Source organism: Equus caballus, chromosome 14 (genome assembly GCF_041296265.1).
Source record: "Equus caballus isolate H_3958 breed thoroughbred chromosome 14, TB-T2T, whole genome shotgun sequence".
Classification (NCBI taxonomy): Eukaryota; Metazoa; Chordata; class Mammalia; order Perissodactyla; family Equidae; genus Equus; species Equus caballus.
The window spans coordinates 37268721-37282806 of NC_091697.1; the positions used below are offsets into that span (position 1 = coordinate 37268721).

Sequence of the window (14086 nt, forward strand, 5' to 3'; positions counted from 1 at the left end):
TGTATCCTGGCTTATGTAAAACACACACACAGACACAGAAGTTGAATTCATATACTGCATTTGTATGAAAAAATGAAATGAAAAATTAGGCCAAGGGAGTTGCAACCTTTATTTTTCTTCAAAGAAATTTTATCAATTACCAAACATGAGCCCTCTCTCTTATTCCCGGGGAGTGAGAACAGGAGGGGAAAAATGGCATTGACAGATGCGGTGTCAACTAATGAGGGATGAGCCCAGCTGTCACACTTTCAAAAATACATCTTCTTCTTGGCTGTAAATTCTGCAATGCAAGACCAGGCACTGGGACGTGGGCTATCTCTTAATTAATTCTTAATAGAGCCAAATCATCTTTTTCCTCTAAAATATGAAATGAGGACAAGAGGTACTGTGAGTTGTCTCACCACCTACCCCCACCACCTGCCCCCTTCAGAGGCCAGCAGCTTGGCCATACGCAGACTGCAGCTGCTGTCTGCTGCTCCTCACTCACCTCCGCTGGCCCTTCGGCAGGTGGGTCTCTGAAGACTCCCTTAACACCTGCACCTCTGACCCCCAAGGGGCATGCTGACCCCTCAGCTCTGCAATGCAAATGTCATTGTTTTGATTATACGGAGGCTACCTGAGAATCCTTTCCAGGAAGTCCAACAGGAAGGTGACTTTTAAAACTGCAGTATCTAGAGGACATGGAGTAAATGTTTCTCCCTCCTTGTTCATTCATCCTCACTCACGTTTTCTTTCTCTCATATATACACATAATTCTTTCTTCTTAGAAAGAGGTTAAGTGGCCTTGGAAACAATGGTCCTGGCAAGAAAATGATGATGATCATGCTGACAACTCCACAAAATCAATCTATGGAATGTTTACACAAGGACATGCAAACTACTACTCATTTCTTCAGCCAAAGTTGCCAAATTGGAGACTGGCACCAAGCCTGAGTTTTCCCAGGAATTCCTGAATTCAGAAGCATCGTGAAGCCATCAACCCATACTGATGCCAGGTCTGCCAAAGATGAATGCAAGTAGATGTGTGGGAAAGGTGAGATTTTCCAGGTCACTGGATTCTGTAGTTAAGAATAGGTGAGTGAGAGTAAAGTTTGGGCTCGTCTTCTATCACAGGTGGAAAGAGCTTGACAGGTTTTTATAAGACTGATGTCACAATCTAAAAATGATTCATTCTGGAAGGCATAAAATAGTTCTTGCTTTATAAAAATAGTATCATGATTTTAAAAAAACTGCACTTCTACCAAAGGAAACATGTTCCAACACTGCAAAAGAGGTGTTCCACTTAAAGCAGAACAAGATACACTCCCCCCGTCCATCTTTTCCTCTCCCGTTCCCCTCCCAACCAGAGTCAAGTCACTCCCGGCACACTCTTCTGGGTGGTAGAGATGCCAGGGCCACCTAAGGCCAGGAGACTTGGGGGGCCGTGCAGGGTTAAGCACGCCAGGACTGAAAAGCAAAGGGTCAGCTGTCTTCATGTAGGATCTCTGGATGTTCCTTCCAGAAAGCATCCCCGATGATATCACAATATAAGGGCACTGGCTTAGTCCTGGTCCGGATCACTGCCATCTTTTTTCCTTCCATTTCTGCTGGCAGCTTAACTTCTTTTGTTGTGACTTCACCCACCTACGAGAAAAAGTTAAAATATTGACACTGTTAACTAGAGTCGGTTTGGGAGAGAAGGAGATGTGCGGGAAGTTCACATTTTTACTTCATATACTTCTGATTAATACATATTTATCAGGTAGATGCACACACATATCTCAACATGAACTTATTTACAATTAAAAATACTTTTCAAAGTTATGTTGCTATATTCTGAAAGGAGATCTTAGGAACAAAGGAAGGATTCAAGGATCCTTGTTAGCAATAACTATAGAAATTAAGAGTATTTCTGCTCTCCCACTTGCATTATGTAAGTCTGTGCCAAGTAACAAATGTATTTTAAAAATACTAATAAAGGCAACGAAGTTACCAGTGGAATGACTAGCTCTCAAGGTACCCATTAATACTTGAAAACATTCATTTCAGAAAAAACTACTTTACACGGAAGGAAATAAATTTAGAGAAATCATTATGCCCAGGAGCTGGTACAGAGAGAAAACATTGGTAGAATTAAGGATTTAGGTAAATATACAGACTTATTACAGAATATTAAGGTAAGTATGAATGCCTGGGGACTCTCATGAACATTCTGCAAGTGAGAGATTGCTCATATCCAACATCTTTTAGTGCCTCATATCACAGGTGTCCTGGGATGGACAGACCATTCAATGGTATTATCTAGTGTGGCAGAAAGTACTTTTTAAATGTTCTATGAATGCAAAAATCCTCATATCTGCACTGTACCCTTTTAAAGGGGATTTATTTGATTTGGGGAGAGCTTATGACAGAAAAATAAGTGTACTGGTTCTAAAATTCTGTGATTCTACTTATAGGAGGGAAGATTCCTGATCACGAAGTTCAATGACAAAGAAACTGACAAAATGAGCACTGACTGACAAAATAAGCATCCAAAATAATCATCGGTGACATTTTGTTTTGGAGAGGATCTAATTCATGCTAGTGACTGGAGTCACATCAGCATACAGGTGGCAGGCAAGATGGGCTGGGCACAGGCTCTCTTCTTCCCTGACCTCCATTTTTCTTTGGACATAACTGCATTACCTTCTGCCATATCAACACAGTCCCTTTCCTGTACATCAGTGGCTCATCGTTGTAGTTGATGTTGAATTCAGAAAACAAAATTTCATTTTTGTCTGCTGCAAGAGTTCCCTGGGGAAATAAAAACAGATATAAAAAGCTTTATAAGTCTTCTCTCTCCCCTAACGCCACCTATCCTTTCCACCCTCTGTCTAAACTTCCACAAAGAAATCAAGAAGTGGAAGGGTTTTATCAAACGTCTTATAGATACTAATGAATTTTCATTTTAACAGTAGTTCAATCTCATTTCAGTGTTTAAATTCCTAAGATTCTCTTCTGTAGCAAACAACTGGCTTCACAAGAAATGACCGTGATGGGGTGAGAGGAATGAACAGTAACTGTGTACCTATTCTGTAAAAGATACACTATGTTTATCTTCCTATTTGACCCTCATGACCATCTCCATTTCAGAGATGAGAACTCAAGCTTAGAAAGATTACATAAATTCCCTAGGCTGAAGGTTGCTCTTATTCTTATAAGAAGAATCAAAGTCTAAACTTGGCTCTTCCAAACTCTGTATACAGATCTACCAGCCTTCCTATTATTGCCATATATAAATCTTCATCACTATTGTTAATAATGACAACCATTTACTGAGTAATTATAATGTACCAGGCATTGTACTAGGAGCTGTTACAACAGAGCACCTCATTTTAGAGTTAGTCATCCTATAAGTAGCACTGTCATCTAATAACAAAAGCCAGGATTTATTAAGTACTCACAGTATGCTTTGTACTATCCTATGTGTTTTACAGGCATCATGCCATTTAATTCTCACCATATACCTATGAGGTAAGAACTATTATTTTCCACATTTTACCTATAAAGAATGAAGGCAGAGAGGATAAAATTAAACAGAAGCATGATCTGAGTATGATTACTTGGTCCCCAGAGCCTAGACTCTTAACAATACACAGGGGTCATAAACCCAAGAAACTCTAGGTGCCTAGCAGGGAATGGCAACAAGGGAAGAGGCCAGATGGGACTGACATCAAAAAGAAGAGCACATGCCCTGTCTACAGAGGGCAGCCAATCCGCAGCTCCAGCCAACTGTCACCATGTGGGAACGCAGAGCCAGTGGCACTGATTCCATTTTCCAGCTGAGGACACGTGGATCAGGGAGGAGTAGTAACTCTGCTAGGGTCACAGAGCAAGCAAGCGAGCTGCCACTAATATGATTTTTATATCCTTTCAAAACAAAGCTATAAAGAGAGCTACAAAAGAATGCAAACTGTTATGGGAGAGTGTACAGAAAACTGTCCCAGCCAAGTATTAATACGGGAAGATCTTTCTACCTGTAATCTCTCTTGGGCTTGCGCTGGTGTTAGTCCAGACTGTTGTACAAGTGCCCAGAAAACTGTATTATAAAGATTATTGATGTGACCTGTGAAGAGAACAAAGTGGCACTGTTTATACATACAGAATCTTTATTCAATATTCAAGTGTCCAAGAATCCTAGAGCCCCGCCTCTCTCCTCTATAAAGAGATCTCAGAAACGTTTAGTGACTTGCCCAAAGCCATACACAGGAACATGAGGGGAGGTGGTAAAACAGAAAAAAACCTCATTTCCTAACAGTTTTATTCTGTCATTTCAGTTATGCTTTACACACAAATCTGTTAACCTGTCCATTAAGCTTAGGAATACTTTCAAAGTTATTTGATTTACATTATTCCCACCTCTTTTCCAGTTCTGGCAAAGTCAAGATACACCAAATGAGTAAAAGTCTTGTGAACATTTCATCATAGTCATATAAGGCAGAGGTCACAACTCAAATACCCACTGAGGCCAGCACGAACATAAACATGTAAAGCAGAGTAGGTGACCCCAGGGGAACAACAGGGAAAGGTAGAGCCTACGGCACACTGGCTCCTGTGTGGGGGCGTGTGTGTATAAATGCAGCAGTCACTGCACAGCTTCTGTCCAACACTAAGTGGGAATGTAGACCCCGTAATGCCAGATCTGATTTTTCAAAAAAGCTAGAAACAGCAAATATTAATATAAAATTTCCAAATTTTTAAATTATTTTCAACTAATTTAAAAAATTTGAAATATTTCATTTCAAACAAAATACACACGAGCCACATCTGTACCAGATCACCACCTCCAATGTATGGAATTGGTATTTACATCTGTTTATTTGGTTTCACTTACAATCTGCTTGCCGCCAGCTGAGGTAGTCCTTTAAGGTCTGGTTGCTAGGATACACCACTACTCTTCCATCAAAGCCTGGGGGATAGAGAAGGGGCTGCTCCTCAAAGTAATCCCGCCAATAAAACACATAGCTGGAGGCGAACTGGGAGGCCACGTGAGTCATGAACTTACTTGCAAGTAAGGCACATTGGGTGGAGCAAGAAGAGAAAAAAGACATGATATTAACGCCACACCATGACAGCGGAACCACACGCATCTGTGGGTGCAACAGATAACACAAACTGCCCTGTAGCCCAGAGATAAAATGCGTTGGGCCAAGAAAAACTATTTTAATATTTCAGCTATATATTTGAAATGCAGTTTGCCTCTCCCTCCGGTCCTATAAGTAATTTACTAATACCAAATTTTTCTCTGTAGGACATGACATGAATTTATGGCTCAAGAGTTTGTTTTTTTTTAAGTCTTGGAGGGAGGGGAACCATTGTTGTAAAAACATTACCAATTTATTATATGATTTGTTTCCTGTGAGAGTTTCAAAATACTGCCAAATCAAATCTCGGGTTTGTCTATTTTGCACTGAGATGCTCCTTAATTAAAAGTTTAAGCAATACCGCAATGCATGTATAGACTGTCAATGACTGAAGCCAACCTATGAATCATTGATATTATACTCTATGGTCTCTAGTTCTCGTCTCAATGTTTAATGCCTGATCAGTCTAGAGGCTAAGCTGATGGGGAAAGGAGGGGAAAGCATCAGATAAAGAGGCATATGGAATGTTCAGATATCAGATGGAAGTACAATACTCTAAACAGGAAATATACATACATTCTGCAGTTGTAAATACTGAAAACACCATCTATAGTCTGCAAGTCTGAGATTAAGATAAGCAGAAACCACATGCTAGTAGGAAATATTTAGGAGCTAGGCCATGGAATTACCTGGCTCTTCTTTTAAACCAATTGGTTTTTCGCTTGAACACAAAGCTATACTCGTCACTCTGTCCATATGCAATCACAATATCCTCCAGTTCTTGCATTACAGTCTGGGCACATTTGGTCATTAGGTGGAGAGCACGGCTGTCATTAGGTTTTGCAAAGTTGTGCTTCTCAGCAAACCTTCATAGGGGAAAGAAGAGGGGAAAAGGGCCGGGATGGAAGAGAGCTTGTCATTAACAATACAGATCAAAGAAGATATTCAAAGAGGAAGATACTGTAATAGTGTTGAGTCCAAACATTGCACTAGCCACAACTGAATCTATTTCCTTAAGAACTCTAGTTTTTTCTTGTCCTGATCAAATAAGAAAAAGGAGCAAACGGCTAAGCCTAGATTCCCTTTTCTGTGAAATGGAGAAAACGTGTTTTTACTTCCTAGGATTGTCCTGAAGATTCGAAGGAGATAAATATAATTTTCCTTGGCTTCTTTGAAGTGTTCAATAAATAAATGTTAGTTACAATAATCATTATTGTTAAAGTAGCACTTTAAAAAAAATAAATTCCCATCTTTCTTTTACACTTCTTTCTCCCTTTTTTCTGACCCATATTTACTCCTGAATCCAATCCATGTGGCCTGTTACTGACAATGAAACAAGACCATACTTTAAAGTGTTGCCCACAGCAAGGCCTAAACAGGCCTCTGAATAGTCTGCCCTCAAAGATATCTAACAAAATAGCTGGGCAATTGGCTGAAGAGCTGAAGTAATGCGCTCAAGAGTGACTTTTTCCACCAGTTCCTTGCTAGCAGGTCTCTGCTCACTTAGCACGGTCATCCGAGGCCACTTTCTCAACAGGGCAGCATCCTGCCCCATTTAACTACCCTGACCAGCTCGCGTTCAAGCACGTCGCGGCCAGCCCGTAGGGAGATGCTCAACACCGCGCGCTCATTGGCTGCTGCGTTACCCCGGTAACCACGAGCTGCAACTGCGACAGGAGGCGTTGGATTCCCCGGAAGCGCTGGCGCACACTACTCGGCCACAAGCTGAACCTGCTCACCGATGAAAATTCCTGCCGTCCAGCCGCACCACCACCCAGCAGTGGGCCAGGCACGTGTCGTCAGCCTCGAAGTCCCGCACGTACTCGAACTTGCTCTTTGCCATGGCCACCCCCAGTTTCAGGCACCGTCTCAGAGTGACGGAAGCGGCGGCTAAGCAATCGCGAACCTTCACGTTGCAAGTAGCCCACATCCCCCACCCCGCGGAAGGGAAAGCAGCCGGAAGCCCCGCCCCGGAAGTTCCTCTTTCCCTTCGTGGCCGCTCTAGCCGCAGTGGAGGTCCCCAGCTCTCTCGCCTCTCCTTGTAGTCCTTAACCCAACGCCCGGACCAGGGAGGAGGTTACCTTTCTGGCTTCCTCGGCTTCCTCGCCTTTCTCCTCTGGTCTTGGAATAGATCACTCTGAGGAAGCTTTTAAAAATTCCTTTCTGACCAAGTTCGAAGGTTTAGTTGTGATCTTTTTCTTTCTAAATAGCATTTATTAATTTGTTGCATAAAATGTGGAATATACTGAAAAATATAATTGACAAAATTAACACCTCATTATCTCCCTTGTCCCGGTGCAAGCATTGTGGATGGTTCCTTCCTGTGTCTTTTCTTTTTATATACGTCTGTTTTCACACAGAACACACAAAATTGGAATCAGACACCAATACAATTTTTATATTTTTCCCACTCAGCTTATTTTCCAATGTCATTAAATATTCCAAAGCATCATTTTAAAAAGAAAAATGAACTCATTCTAACGTATAGATGTACTAAATTAACCTATGCAACTTTTTCACCGCTGAACAAAGACCCAGTGTTTGATTTCCTCTTGCTGGTAGATAATAGCAACAATAAAACTCTAATTATTTATATGATGTTTTATGATTTATAAAGCTCTTTTGAATTCATTACGTGCTTACATTAGTTTTTTATCCTCAACAAAATTATTCAAATGATATAAAGGGATGTACAGTGACAAGTAAGTCACTGGCTCCTAACTCCCTACTTCATGCAATTACTGTTACCAGTTTCTTGTACATCCATGCAAGGAGAGATAGAATATATATATATATATATATTACTCTCAAAGATATCTAACAAAATTGCTGGCAATTGGGTGAAGAGCTGAAGTAATGCGCCTATATATATATATATATATATATATATATATATACTTCAAAGCAACAGGAAGGATGGGGATGTCATAGATTTATGTCCTGACTCTGCTACTTTTTGGTTATGTGACCTTACATAAGTTGCTTTTTGTCTTTGAGGCTTAGATTTCCCCTTTGTCAAGTGGAGACACTAATTCTCCCTTGCTTCCCTGTCAGCTATTGTGAGCATCAAGGGAGAAGATGGATAGCATTTGTAGTAATGTGATGGGGACATACAAAGATACTGGTATAATATCCAAAGGTGATGTCAATGTGCAACCAAAATCAAGTACTTAGAGTAAAAAGTTAAAACACACAAGAGAAAATAATGGGACAAATTCACAATTGGGGATATTATATAAAATTATTGACAACTTCAAAAAGTAAATTTCGTGAAGAAGAAAAAGGAAAAGGAAAAAAAAAAAAAGGAGGGAAGGAAATAAAGAAAGGAGGAAAATGTGGGGGACTGCTCCAGAATCAAAGAGATTTAAGAGACATAAGAACCAAGTGCAATGTGAAAATCTGGACTGCATACTGGCATGAAAAATATTAAAAATACAGGCATACCTCAGAGATTCTGCAGGTTTGGTTCCAGACCACGGCAATAAAGTGACTATTGCAATAAAGCAAGTCACATGAATTTTTTGGTTTCCCAGTGCATAGAAAAGTTATGTTTACACTATACTGTAGTATATTGTGTGCGTTAGCATTATGTCTAAAAAAACAATGTACATATCTTAATTAAGAAATACTTTATTGCTAAAAAATACTAACCATCATCTGAGTCTTCAGTGAGTCATAATATTTTTTGCTGGTGGAGGGTCTTGTAAAAAACATAGTATCTGCAAGGCACAATAAAATGAGGTATGCCTGTAGCTCTAAATTTACTGGGGAAACTGGCAATTATAAACAGCCCTAAGTTTTAGTGGCTTACAAAACAAAGATTGATTTCTTGCTCAGGTCGCTTGCAGGCTCCTAGTTGGCTGTGGCAATCCTTCAGGCAGCTGCTCTGATCCATGTGTCTTCTCATTCCAAAACCCAGGCAATGGTTCAAAAAGCTTCTGCACCATAGAATACATCTTGCTGTTCGTATTATGTCTGCTAAAGCAATGTAACAATATAGTCAAGTGCAAAGATGATAGGGCAGGGATGTGTAACCCTCCTACAAGGAAGGGAGAAATGAATAATTTTGAACAATAATGCAATCTACTGCAACTATTTATTAGTTGATATTAGGGAATTATTGTTAATTTTGCCAGCATGATAATGATGAGAATGTGGTCTTATAGAAGGATAACTTTAACCTTAGGAGATACGTGAAGAAAAAGTGGCAAAATGTTAACAATTATTGAATCTAGTCGTGGTTACATGGGTATTTATTATACTATTTTTTTCAACTTTTCCATGTTTTGGGTTGATTGTGTCCTCCCACAAGATATGTTATAGGCCTAACCTGAGGTACCTGTGAATGTAACTCTTTGGAAATACGGTCTTTGCAGATGTCATTAATCCAATATGGGCCCTTAATCCAATATGGCTTATAAGAGAAAACAGAGCCACAGAAGGAGAGTGCCATGTGGAGAAGGAGGCAGAGAGTAGAGTGACGCCTCTACAAGCCAAGGAAGGCCAAAGATTGCCAGCTGTCACCAGAAGCTAGGAGAGAGGAATGGAAATAGGTGCTATTATTATTCCTATTTTTATGGATGTAGGAATTGAGTGGAGAGAGGTTAAGTAACTTGCCTAACATTACAGAGTCAGCAGGTGGCAGGTGAAAGATTCCAATTTAGTTATTTTAACCACAGAGCTCAAGCTCTTAGCCACTTCTCAGTACCATCTCCCTTTTTCTCTCTCTGCTTTCATTCACAAGCTGTACAGTAGTTTTTGCCTGTGCCAATCACTTAGCACCTCAATGAATCCTTAAATTATAGAGGTACATGGGTCGTCCAATCCCTTAATCCTCAAACATAATTTATTCAAATATAGTCACTCTGAATTTTGTCATATCCATGTACTACCTTATTTTATTAATATTTTTCTTTGTCAACTCTCTTCTTTTAAAATCTTTTTTCTCAAAAATGAACGTACTTGTAGAAAAGTACACAAAACATGATATAACCAGCACTCAGTCAAGAAAGAGAACATTGCCAGTCCCCAGGAGTCCTTCAAAATTATTACCACCCCTTCTTTCCAAAAGTAATGACCTTCATTCGCATCAGTAACTTATGCTCATTTCTGCACTTTATATAAGTGGAATCTTCCAGTATGTATTCTTTGACATCTGGTTTCTTTAGACTAATATGTTTGAGAGATTCAACCAAGTTGCACAGTGTAACTGTAGTTCATTAGTCTTCATTCTTCTATAGTATCCCACTGTATGACTGGACCAGTTTATCCATTGTATTGTTGAATAGACATTTGGGTTGTTTCCAGTTTGGGGGTACTATGAAAAATGCTACTATTTGCAACACAGGCCCTTCAGGACCAGTTCAACTGACCCTATTATTTTCAGAAGAACTGCAAAGTCACATAGACAGGGCATGCGCAAAAGAAGAAATTGTGACCTGAAATGACCTTGGAACCAAAGATCTTCCTCCTCAAGGAACCCAAGGACCAGGACATGACTGGAACTTGAAAGTCAGACTCTTATCAGAAGTGAGGGGTCCCTCATTCACGAAGATCCAGTGTTAAAATTCCTTCCCCACCTCATCAAAAATGTTTAGAACCCTGACATAAATGTTTAAAACCTTAATGCTGAAACCCCACCAATCAAAACCTGTCCCACCAGTGTTTCCGCATGCCAGCCTGTTCTCCCTAACCTCTTAAATTTTGCCCCAAATCCTGAATCAGGATACAGATCTGAGGGCACACGGCCCCTGTCTTCCCTGAAGATTGATCTCACAGAATAAAATTTGATTTCTCCCCAATGAAGGCTGATGCCATAATTAATTGGCTTGCTTAACACACATCAGGCGGAGAACCCCAGTTTTGTGTGGTAACACTATGAACATTCTTGTACATGTCTCTTAGTGTACATGCACCTGAGTTTATGTTGGGTATATACCTAAGACTGGAATTTCTGTGTTATGGAGAATGCAGTTGTTCACTTTAAGTAGATAATGTCGTACTTTTCCCAAAATGTTTGTACCAATTTACATTCCTAACAACAGTGTGTGCATTGCTCCACGTCCTTACCAACACTTGATATTGTTAATTTTTAAAAAAATTATGCTGCATCATTTTGGCTTATATGTAGTAGACCTTTTGTGGTATACATTTCCATGATGATTAACAATATTGAACATCTTTTCTTATACTTATTGGCCACTTGGATATCCTTTACTGTGAAGTATGTGTTCAAATCACTTGCCCCTTTTTAAAAAACTCACTGTTTAATATTTCAGTGAATTCATTTGAAAGGGAAATGATGTCATTATCATTAATGGAAAATCTGTATCACATGCCAAAAATAGAGGGTGACTATTAAGATAAATGCGATTCCAATATATAATGCTCATGCTTTGTGATAGGATATTTTTTGGTTTTCTTTGTCATTTTGCCAACAAGGAAAACAAGCACTGAACATTACCAGACATGCTCAAAGTCATGCAAGAAGTCAGCAGCAGAACTAGATCCAGCTCAGAATTCCCTTTCCCTTCTACGACTTATGAAAATGTGGATGAGAAAGGGCAGGTCAAAAGCCAAAACAGAACTCTCCTGAGATCTGCCTTAGGTTTAGCAGTTAATACCAGGGACCATTCGTTAAGCATCTACTCTGTGCCAGGCCCTATACTAGTCACATTACATAGGCTATCTCATTTATTTGGCACAACTGCCCATTGTGGTTGGGTCCTCCAATTTTGGTATGTGGCTTCTATCCTTGATAGCTGGAGCTCCAGCCATTGTATCTGTGTTCCAGGAGGGAAGAAGGAGAAAGGGGACGAGAGCAAAAGGTCACATCTCCCAGTTGAATCATTTCTCGTTATAGTGCTTTTACTAAAGCTACACAGCTTCTGCTAATGTGTTTTGGGACTTCTTTATCTGCAAGGGAGCCTGGGAAATGTAGTCCTTTTAGCTGGACAGTTGGCTGTCTCCAACAACATAGAATTTTTTAGAAAGGAAGAAGGGAGAAAGATATTGCATGGACAGCTGGAAGTTTCTGCCACAGAAGCCAACAGGGATTATAAAGGGGCAGTCTAACAGGCCCTCTTACCCTGAACCATCACCCCAACTCCTCTAGGCTGCTCTCTTTCCTCCCCCTCATCACCCTCTCAGTTAGTCTATAAAAGCAGAAGTCAGAGAAAGAAAAGAAGGGACAGGAGGATTAGGTGGGAATTCCAGGTGAGATGTTACTTCCTTCCCTCCCCATACTTCCATCCTCCACCACCTGCCCTCCCCCTCCCTCAGGGGCAAGGACAATAATGGCAGGTAGAGGAGGCTCCAAGGACAGGTAAGAAGGGAAGACTGCTTCCTCACTTCATGGCTGGGGCCCTGCAGAGTTTTCCTGGTGCTGCTACTGTAGGAGGGCACTAGGAGAGTCAGTGGGAGATCCTGATAGGTGTCATCTCTCATGCTCCCCCCAAGTCTGGGTGTGTACGTGAATGTAGAGACCAGTGACTGCATCATCCTTAGAGGTTTCTGGAGCCGTCTGGGCCAGTAGCTAAGAAGGAACAACCATTTGATGTGCCTGAGGAAAGTATGGGATACCTCCCTGCAGTCCTCCTCAGCCTTTGGAGGCTGGAAAAGCTCATCATCTATCATTGGTCCCATAAGAAGGAGCTTGGAGGTTAGAGGTGGAGGCAGGAGCTGGAAGTTGCCTCTGAGGTCACTGGGCAAGTAAAGTCACCCCTCCTGGAGAGACCTGAAAGGGCCAAGCAGAGCGATGGCTGCTCCTCTCCAAGGGATCCTTGGAGGATCAGGCTGGTACTAAAAATGGCCCCAGGACAATCATGCACCATGCCAAAGCAGGAAGAGAGAAGACTTCCCACCACCAGGTCAAAGGCCAATTGCATAAGGAGGCCTCTGCTTTGCCTATACCCCAGACCAGGCCGCAATGGGAATTAAGCCTTGAAAAGAGGGGAGTGGTGCAGAGGATCTCAGAATCAGACCATGCCTCCCACTTCCACTCCAGGTGTTTGGAGTAGGAGCAGAGAGATAGAGCAGTCCCAGGGCCTCCCGTTCCAAGCCCCTTCACTAATAGGTCTGGCCCATGCTGGGGACGGGAAGCAGGGAGCATTTGTCACAAAAAGACAAATACTGTATGATTCCAGAAACTCAATGAGGTGCTTACAGTAGTCAAACTCATAGACAGAAAGTAGAATGATGGTTGCTGGGGAATAAGGGGAGAGGGGAAAGGAGAGTTTTTGTGTAATGGGTATAGAATTTCACTTTTGCAAGATGAAAAGAGTTCTGGAGATTAGTTGTATGACAATGTGAATGTACTTAATACTACTAAATTGTACACTTAAAAATGGTTGAGATGGTAAATTTTATGTTATGTGTATTTTATCATAGTTAAAGATAAAAACATTCTGCATAACAGATATTTATGACCTAAATGGACACTGACTTTTATTTTTTAAAAATTTCTATTACTTAGAAGATCACTTACTCACTGAGGCTGACAGAAAGAAAAGTAATTGTCTCTGGTATGAAAGTCATATTTCAGTTTGTCTTCCCCAGTGCTGACTCATTTCATTTGCACTAAGAGCTGCATTATGTAAATGAAATTGAGGGTGGAGCAGGGTAAGAAGAAGGAATAATTTGTCTCTAAAGACTCCTTCCTCCTCTGAATCACTCTAATCAAATTTCTGGCTGGGAGTAACGTAAATGCTTCCGGGAAGGGACTGCCTAGTTCTGCCATGGTTTTGAGGCAGAAAGGAGCATTAGGACATACCAGGATATACACGGGTATAAAATTTAGAACTATTATTCCAGAATAAATTAATGACTACAGGGCCTTGAAATTGCTATATTTGTCCTGCATTTTTGAGATGTAGTTTGCATAGGTCAGTGAACGGATTTTATTTCTAAATAGTCATTGATTGTTATTAAAGGGACATGTTTAGTCAACCACCCATTCTTTCTTTACTTAGCAGAGGTTCCAGAAG

General features: G+C 40.7%; 1 protein-coding gene and 1 long non-coding RNA gene across 7 annotated transcripts; one reads left to right on the forward strand and one right to left on the reverse strand.

Moving 5' to 3' along the window:
- Nucleotides 1-85: 85 nt before the first annotated feature.
- On the reverse strand, nt 86-7083 carry THG1L (tRNA-histidine guanylyltransferase 1 like). Of its 6 annotated transcripts, none has more exons than XM_023617317.2 (6): nt 6749-7083; nt 5792-5968; nt 4853-5022; nt 3996-4084; nt 2665-2772; nt 86-1623 (listed from the first exon to the last, which is right to left on the reverse strand). In XM_023617317.2, the coding sequence occupies exons 2-6, from the start codon at nt 5911-5913 to the stop codon at nt 1462-1464; spliced, it is 651 nt and encodes a 216-aa protein (XP_023473085.1). In that variant the 5' UTR covers nt 5914-5968; nt 6749-7083; the 3' UTR covers nt 86-1461. The 6 variants fall into 6 exon arrangements, with proteins under 6 accessions (XP_023473085.1, XP_001500944.1, XP_023473086.1 ...); XM_001500894.5 differs by having other exon boundaries at nt 6842-7074; XM_023617318.2 differs by having other exon boundaries at nt 4853-5018; nt 6842-7037.
- LOC138917445 (uncharacterized) lies at nt 896-2799 on the forward strand. Its single transcript, XR_011425478.1, has 2 exons — nt 896-1033; nt 2436-2799. It is a non-coding gene; the product is annotated as an uncharacterized lncRNA (long non-coding RNA).
- Nucleotides 7084-14086: the final 7003 nt, after the last annotated feature.

Excerpts from the sequence above, each read along its gene's own strand:
- THG1L (XM_001500894.5), bottom strand. The coding sequence starts at position 7,032 with ATGTGGGCTACTTGCAACGTGAAGGTTCGCGATTGCTTAGCCGCCGCT. Across the intron at positions 5,969-6,841 it reads GACGGCAGGAATTTTCATCG|GTTTGCTGAGAAGCACAACT; the intron begins GTGAGCAGGTTC and ends TCCCCTATGAAG. Across the intron at positions 1,624-2,664 it reads CTGTGTTGATATGGCAGAAG|GTGGGTGAAGTCACAACAAA; the intron begins GTAATGCAGTTA and ends TTTTTCTCGTAG.